Raw genomic sequence first — 9,363 nt, 5'->3', positions numbered from 1 at the left:
CATCACTGTTTGGTACGGTAACTGTACAACACGTGATAGGAAGGCACTCCAGCGGGTGATCAAGACCTCACAGAACATTGTTGGGGCAGCCCTCCCCTCACTGCAAGACATTTATAAAACTAGAGTCCTACGAAGAACACACAACCTCATCAAGGACAGCACACATCCACAACACTCATTATTCACACTCCTACCGTCAGGCAGACGCTACAGGAGTTTGAAGTCCAGGACCACAAGGCTGGCAAACAGCTTTTACCCACAGGCCATCAGGCTTCTCAACGAAGCACTCGCACACGCCGCACGCAACACACGCACACACTCATAGCACTTTATTTATTTATTTATTTGTATATTTATTTGTATTATTTATCTGTATTAATGTCTCTTCTGTTGTTGTTGCTTAATTTATTGGTATTTATGTTTCTTATGTTCTTATTCTTTCTTGTGTTTTCTTTCTTTTCTTGGGAGAATGAACAGAATAAGAATTTCATTGCATAGCAGAACTGCCTGTTTTACTGTGCTTATGACAATAAAACTCTTCAATCTTGAAATCTATTTATCTATCCAGCAAGCTAGCAAAACAACATTTACCGTACCAAGTGTTTCGTTTACACTTCCACTCTAAAAATCACATTTTTTTTGCATTTCTTAATGAAACAATAATTATTTGAAGTAAACGTTGGTCAGAGATGTTTAGAGAATGAAACCTCTCATGTTGCAAATCACAATTAGGAATCATGACCTTGTTAGCATACAGAAGATACACAAACATGTTCAATCAAATGTAATTATACAGAAATGATTCATTTGTAATTATTGACCAAAATCCTGGTCTAACTAGAACAACAGATCTATAGATTGCATATGATAGAAATAGAAATGTGGAGTGGAAAGCCATGTGAGTAGTAAAGGGTTAACAAGGGGGAGTTTCAGACGTTTGCTCATCCAACTTCTTCTGCTGCTCGACAGAGTCCCTCCACCGATTGGTCGCACCCACTCACACGCCCCGCCCACTATGCTGTCATCCTCAGCGGCCATGACGGGAAGACCACGCCTTTCACAGCTCACCAACGAAAATGCCTTCTTTTATTACACACACACACACACACACACACACACACGGAGTGACAATACAGTAAATAGATGCTTTAGAGATAATAGGAGTCAAATATGAATGATAGATTAGAAAGTCACATTCAAAAAGCGTCACTACACTCTACTAACATACACCAGGGTGCAGTACTACTGTATGTACTAGGGTGTAGTATGTACACTGTGTGTACTAGGGTGTAGTAGTGTGGTGTGGTAAGTGGAGTGTGTGTTATTCTGCAAGTAAATAGTATTTCTTTGTGTTGTGCTCATGTTCTGCTGCTGAGTAACCTGCAGGTTTGTCAACTCACTGAAGTCGTTCCGACATGAAAATGTTCCGTTCATTCGGGACGTTCAAACTAACGAATTTTCCACAACCCAAAAATTCCCACTTTTCCTAAAATTCCACATTGACTGATACACACTTTCAGTCTGGTCTTGAGAATGTTTGCTACTTGCACATTCCTCAACCCATTCCAAACATTCCAGTCGTAAAACACTCATTTGGGACATTTATGCTAACTATTTTACACAGCAAAACATGTCCCACATTTCCAAAAATCCCACATTTCCCAACACAAATTCCTTGTGATGTGAGAGTTCTTACTCTGTGCAAATTTCTCAACCCTTCCAAACATTCCAACATGAAAGCGTTCCTGTTGACATGTGACCAAAACTTCCCCCATTTTCCAGAATTTGACATTTCCCATTGAAAATGAATGGACAGTATTTTCCCAGGTCCACATTTCTTCATCCATTCAAATCATTCCACCGTGAAAACGTTCCACTCAGTAACAATTTGACACAAGTGATACCACTTTGATATCAGCACAAGTGATACCACTTTGATATCAGCAGCCGTACAATCTCATAGCTTTAATAACACCGGTGGCAAACTCCAGGCCCGGGGGCCAGAGCTGCCCCCCCCCACATCGTTTTACGGAGCAAGAAAACACTTCATCCTTTTTCTTCTTTCAAATTCCAGTGCATGCATGCAGCGACATACCGGAGCTGGTGAACTTCAATACTGTCTCATCATAGTTTTGCTTGTTGTGATTATTATTGATTGGAAGCAGATCAATGAATTATTGCCGATTGATGCAAACGACAAACCTATTTGACCGCTTGTGTTGACGTTTGTCATTTGTACCATCTTCAATTGTTGTTGTTCAAAATAAAACATGTTCACAACCAATTTTTTTTAAATGTAAAATAAATAAATAAATGAATAAATGTGCAAAATAAAATGAGAAATAAATAAGTGGTTTTGAACATCCAAATGATGACTATTTGACTTTCTTTCTGTTGTTTTTAATTTGTAGTTAAAATGTTGTTGCTCAAACTTTTTTTAGCTAAATAAATGTTGAAAATGAAAATGAAAATAAAGAAATAAATACAATGTAAAAATAGTCAAATGAGGGGTTTTGAACATGCAAGTGAAACTTCTTTTATGTCTGGCTTGGTTTTGCTTTCTTTGTGTTGTTTTTATGTTTGTGTGTTTCATCTGCACTGCGGTGGCTTCCGTTGTTGTTGTTGTTCAAGCGCACATCAAATAAATAAGAAATGTTGGAAATAAAATGAGATGAAAAACATCAAAGTTCAATCAATAAATCCGTATATAAAAATAACAAAATCAAAAGAATCAGCATTTGCTGTTACAAGCAGCGCTCTGAGGGTGAATGAATGAATGAATGAATGAATGAATGAATGAATAAAGTAAGTGTGATGTGGCTCTCAATGAAAACGTGTTTGTCACAAAACATGAAAAACCATAAAAGACGTGCAAGATGATCGTCAACTCTCACACATGACAACCACCACGACGCCACGTGTGTCTTTGGAGACGGACTCCTAAGCTTCATTTCAATCTCCAGCCCGCAGGCGCGCTTGCATGCGCGCTTGCATGCGCGCTTGCATGCGCGCTTGCATGCGCGCTTGCATGCGCCAGCCTACGGTAAATCATACATGTCTGCACGTACTGCACATGCAGACTTCTGCTACAAGAATGCGCGTAACAAACTAGTTCTTTTGTCCCGTTTCGTGAAATGGAGTGTTTTATGAAATGACCCGCCACGGGGCCAATGAAAGCTGCTGGTGGCAGTGACTTGATGCAGAAGGTGAGACCACCTCACCAGGATGTACAACATCAACAATGACTTCTTTCTGTTCCTCATTGATTAAGACTTTGCATCTTCTCATGCAAAATGATAATCATCCTCCTGAAAATGTCTTTTTTGTCCTTCATATTCGTGGGGTCTGGAAGCCATTCATTGGACTGCTAAGATTTCCTCTGGGGACAACATAGCATCTGACATTTTGGAACAAATTCATGACAAAATCGAAATTCAAAATCAAAAACTACATATATGTTAAACTACATAAACTACATATCCATAATATAGTATACAACATACTTGACTTTGTTTGATTGATTGTAAGAATACATGAAATAATGCATTATTTTGAAAACACTGGAAATGAAATAAGAACAAATATTACATGTAATAACATCATAAAATGTATTAAAAAGAAGACAATGTTTATTGGAATGATATACTTGTATATAGTGTGTGTGTGTGTGTGTGTGTGTGTGTGTGTGTGTGTGTGTCCAGCATGTTGTGACGACGCAACACACCACGCCTGCTGCTGTTGCAGGGGGGCCAATCATTCAAGTCATCCTTCCAAATCTTGCAAGGAATGCGCCAACACGGCCTGGAAGGGAGACACCAGCAGGTACGTGCCAGCGCCGCACGGACGCGCTCGTTGGCCGCTCACTGAGCAGCGTTGCGTGTATCTGGGCCAAAGGTTACGATGCTCAACAAGGACACACACACACACACACACACACACACACACACACACACACACACGCACTTTCCAACATATCTTTACTGTAACGTTGGCCACAAATGCACGGCTGAAATTTCTAATCAAGCAAATAAGGAGCCTGGGGGGCCTGGGGGCCATTTCAGCCATAGCTTTTTTGTCGAGAATTATTGTCCACGTAAAATGAATTGTTTTTTTATTCTAAAAGGAAGATTAGGGAGAAAAAGATGAAATCTTGAATGCAACACGGGGGTGTCTAAAGTTTTGGCCCTCAGCACATAAATACAGAAAAATACAATTAAACAAAAACACAACAAAAAATGGCGTAAATCATAATATTAAGAGAAAAAAGGCATAAAGTTAAAAATTTAAAGACTAAAATACGTGTTTTTTAAAAAAGGTTGTAATATTACTAATATTATATTAACAAACAATCCAAAGAATAAAGATGCAATTTTAGAGCTGGGATAGAAGTTAGGATATTACAACAACAAAGTCTAGATATTATTATGACATTTATTGGTTTAATTTATTTCGAACATGCATATGTCCGAAAAGGAGTAGGAAGAAGCACAGCTTATTTAATCCTATCCCCTTTTTGTAGCACATCAATTGCTAATACATACATGTGTGTACATACACATACACACACACACATACACATATATACACACTTACATCTGCACCTACACAAGTACACACATATATACATATACAGTATACACATATACAGTATACAGGTACACAAATGCTAAAAAAAAAAAAAAAGTTTTTTTCTCCCCCCTTTCCCTATCTATTTATCCTGTCCTTCCTCTCCCATTATATGACACAAAAAATGTACGCAAACAAGCAGAAATTTTTAAAAATGTTTTTTAAAAAAAAAGGAAAAACAAGCAAAAAAGTGTAATGTAAGGAATAGAAATTCAAAGTAAGAATACGCTTTGTCACCTGACACGCTTTTCTTTCAAAATAAAAACATCTCAGCATAGCCACATAATCCAACATATATCCACATAATCCATCATATACCCATCATATATCCACAACATACCCATCATATATCCACATAATATCCACATAATCCAGCATGTATCATCATATATCCACATAATCCACCACATACCCATCATATATCCACATAATCCAGCATGTATCATCATATATCCACATAATCCACCACATACCCATCATATATCCACATAATCCAGCATGTATCATCATATATCCACAAAATCCATCATATATCCACATAATCCATCATATATTCACATAATCCAGCATGTATCATCATATATCCACATAATCCAGCATCTATCATCATATATCCACATAATCCACCACATACTCATCATATATCCACATAATATCCACATAATCCATCATGTATCATCATATATCCACATAATCCATCATATATCCACATAATCCAGCATGTATCATCATATATCCACATAATCCAGCATACAGTATATCAGCATGTCCATATCCGCATGTCTTGCCTTCAAAAATTGTCATTTTTCATTGTCAATTTTCATTTTGCATGCGGCCCTTGTTGGAAAAGGTTTGGACACCCCCGAGGTAACCGCCGTCTTAGCTAGCATGCCTGCATCACATCGTGCTAAATAAGAGCCAAAACGGTGCCTTGTTGACCCCCCCCCCCCCCTCCCCGTCCTGAGTGGTGACATGTGGATCAATGCTGAAATATCGATACTTCCGATACCAGTTCCTGGTGCTCTAAGATCCATCTAAAATGAAAATCGGATACTTTGGATACTTCCATCATTTCAGTTACGGTCATGTTTGTCTGATGAAAGGATGAAGGATCATAAACGGAGCCGTGTGTGAATTGTGAGTAAAGTTTTCAGTGGTTCATCATAATTATCGTGTATTATTAATATCATGATCATCATGAAATGATTTATTTCAATGCTTTTGTTGTCTTACTTGTTGTCTTTGTTTATTGTTTTGCACATATTTGATATGCTTTGTGTCCTGTGTTGTTTCTTTTAGTCTGGCTAGCACGCTAGCTCACGATACTTCAGGCTTTCAAATACATTTCATGATTAAATTCTTCATTTATATGACTGAATGAATAAATGAACCTGAACATATCCATTCAATACATGATCCATTTATTTCATCAACAAATAAATCAAACGTCTTGTATTGTTTCTGTTACCATGTGAAATGCGTACGTGTACACAACTTTTTCAAAAGTACCACACACACCAGGTGGATTTGCACAAAGTATCGCTTTTGGATCGGTATTGCCGATACCCAGCCTGAATTTTACTCGGCATTGGATCGGAAACAAGATCAACAAGATCCCCGCTACCTCCATGTACTTTTACAACAAACACATGTTTCATTATTCATTTACTGAAATGAATACATTCACCCAAAACGTAAAGAAACGAGTGGTATCGCGCATGACTGGTCCTGATCCACGCACACAACTTAACCACCGAGGTGCGGATTTCAGGCTAAAGGGACGCCGACGCTTGCAACTTCCTCCAAATGACATAAAAACACCACCGCCAGCTAGCGTACGTTAGCAACAGTGCTTGCAAAGAACGCGTTGCACAAAAAAAGTCTACATTTTTCACAAAACTGCATCAAAATTGCCTTAAATTCTAGCTAAACTTTGCCAAATTGCTATTGTTGGCTGACAACATCATAACTGATACATGCGTGTGCGTGTTACGTCTTTATGTTGGCGCCCTCTAGGCAGCCAGAGGACCCCCCCCCCCCCCCCCGATACACTCCCTTTTAGAACGCAAGCAGGAAGCAGAACATAAGCACACCACGAAACGTGGAAATAAAACTCCACATTTCCTGTCACACATCAAAGACACGGGCGGCGCCTGTCCGAAATCACCAAGAAATGCTCCGTACTCAGCAATCTGTCTACGAGGGAAGCGTGAAAAGGGGACAGAGAGAGATTGGTGGGGGGGATGGGCGGCCCAGGGCTGAAAGCTACACGGCGAGCTACCTTTGCTTCTTGGGCACCGAGTGTTCAACCTCCATACGCTTCCCGTGGAGCTCCACTTTACCTGGAAACAACAAATCAGGCTCATTAGGAACACACTTTAAAATACATCAGGTGGGGGAGGGGGTAACTTGGAAAAGCATTGAATTGTGCAGCATGAACTGTGAAGTTGTTACTAAATGTGCCCCCCATGTAGCTTATTGGTGTTTACCGGCTGGTGGTGCATTCAAATAATAATACAATTGTAAACGTGAAGCACAAAACGGTTAGGATGAAAAAGTTGGAACGTGCTGACCCACAGATGCACCACACCACCCAATCATGCACACAGACGTTTTTATCAAACAAAAATAGAAAAATCACGTTCTTATTCCTTCTTTACCACTATTCTGGAACATAAAGTTCAAATGATACATTTTATGCTTATTCATTGGGAACATTTTGGTTTATTTTTTCTTGTTGTTTTCTGACATAAATCTGCACTGGTGTGAGCCTGGGCCCCTAGGGTCTGGGGTGAGGGGTCTGCCCCCTGCAGATAAATCTAGATAAAAATGTTGATATTTAGTGAAAAGCAAGGCAGCAAAGTGACATGGCGACCTTGCTTGTCCACGTCGAGCAGCGGCAGCAGGAATGAGGACGATCCGACACACTTGCCTTTCTCGCAAAGCTAAACGGCTTCTTCTATCGATCGGTCACAGACGCACGAGCCAATTCACTTGTGGGGTTTTTCCCCCATTTAGTGGCTTAAAAAACAAAAGAAATAAAGTTCCCGCAATTATGATGATGATTTTTATACCAGGTTATTGTCATGATTGTAATGAAATAGCACCACTTTTAACATGAACAGCACGTGCAGTTTTTGGAATGGAAGTGAATTCACATTCATTTACGTTTGCATAGGATCAACCTGCACCCCCCCCCCTCTTACCAAAGTTGAATAGCCCCCCATGGGCGTGTATGTACGGCTCTCCTTATGTTATATACAAATCGTCAATTATTACGTCCTCCTTGAGTGCACGTGATGGAACGGGATGATATTGAGTTGGAGGTTGCACAATTAAAAAAAAGAATGTAACACGCACCCCTCCCCCTCCCCCCAATGAAAAAATATGAATGTAGTCCGGTTGAACTCACCAGAAAACGTCTCGATCGCCTTCATGGCCCAGTGGTCGTCCGGACAATCCACAAACGCGTATCCGGTTTTCATGAGGAAATGTCCCGAGTAGGGAATCTTGTGCTCGTCAAAGGTTTTTCCAAGGTCCTCGGCAGTCACGCTGTCGACCAGATTCCCGATGTACAGCTTGTGCATTGTACTAGCTAGGTTACAAAATGACAAACGCAAAAGCTGGATTAAAAATAAAAATAAACAAAAAGTTGCGATGTAGTGCAGGCTGGTGTAGTGGTGGCACAGAGTTGGGGGGAGATAATGTAGAAATAGATCATGTAGAAAGTACACCGCGAAGAAGCCCAAAGCCAAGTGGAGTCAAATCAGCAAATCCGGTTGGTGATGATGAGGAATGTGGCATCAAATGAAAAAATGCCTGCTTGCTTTACGGCAGCACGCTGGTGGAGATGGTGGTGATGGGGGTCTACGCTGGTCTGTGCTGCTCGATGGTCTACGCTGGAATAAGTGGGAGGGGGTCGGCGGGTGTGGGGGAACTATGGCGGGATCGGTCGGTGGGAGACGTGCTCTTTTTTAGGCTCTGCGCTCCTCTTCTCTCCCCCCACCGTCCGCCCACTCGCAGCAGATGCGTGGCACCGCCCCTGCTCGTACGCCAATTCAGCTTTCGACAGGAAACCACGTGGTCTGAGAGTGGCCTCAGAAGGGCAGGAAAGGGGGCGGATCCCCGCGGCACTGCTATAATACTAGCACTGGCGATACAAATATCGATACCAAAGGTAGAGGTGTGCCGGTGAGATGATATGTATCGGTTTTCCTTTTTATCGGTTTTACTTTTGTGTAGTATTTCATATATTGTTGATATTGTTATATTTATATGAGCAGTATCAGTTTTCTTCTTCTTCTTCTTCTTCTTTTTTGTGTTGTGTTGTTGATATCGTTATACACTAAGTCCCCAACTAACGGACACAATTGGTTCCAGACGACCGTTCTTAAGTGGAATTGTTCTTAAGTAGGGTAAAAGGTAATATTAGCAATGCTATAGGTACTACATGAACGTGTATACATATACAGTATATGTGTATGTATGTAAATATGAGTTTGGATGCAGTAGTAATATTAAACCAGGATAATTCATGAAAAAAACAATAATAAAAGTGATATAATAATACGTAATGATAAATGTTATTTACCTTTGAAGAGGAGTGGTCCAGCATACGTCGTTGTGGTGGTGGAGGAGGAGGAGATATTGAAAAAAAGGACAAATGGTGGTGGTGGTTAGACTCTTCTAAAAGAGGTAGTGTTTTGTGGGTGGTGTAGAATTAAGCAGGCCTATTAA

At 40.3% G+C, this 9,363-nt stretch overlaps 1 protein-coding gene across 2 annotated transcripts in view; it reads right to left on the bottom strand.

Annotated features, from left to right (window-relative positions):
* igf2bp1 (insulin-like growth factor 2 mRNA binding protein 1) overlaps positions 1-8,690 on the bottom strand; it is a 33,504-nt gene extending 24,814 nt beyond the window's left edge. For both annotated transcript variants that reach the window (XM_054758852.1, XM_054758853.1), the window contains exons 1-2: positions 8,039-8,690; positions 6,908-6,968 (exon numbers count right to left, since the gene is read on the bottom strand). In XM_054758852.1, coding sequence (XP_054614827.1) covers positions 6,908-6,968; positions 8,039-8,213 — 236 coding nt within the window. In that variant the 5' untranslated portion in view covers positions 8,214-8,690. The remainder of the gene's footprint in view (positions 1-6,907; positions 6,969-8,038) is intronic.
* Between the last annotated feature and the right edge of the window lie 673 nt (positions 8,691-9,363).

Source organism: Dunckerocampus dactyliophorus, chromosome 18 (genome assembly GCF_027744805.1).
Source record: "Dunckerocampus dactyliophorus isolate RoL2022-P2 chromosome 18, RoL_Ddac_1.1, whole genome shotgun sequence".
Lineage (NCBI taxonomy): Eukaryota > Metazoa > Chordata > Actinopteri > Syngnathiformes > Syngnathidae > Dunckerocampus > Dunckerocampus dactyliophorus.
Note: the sequence above shows the minus strand (reverse complement) of the source record. Positions and strands in the feature narration are given on the sequence as shown.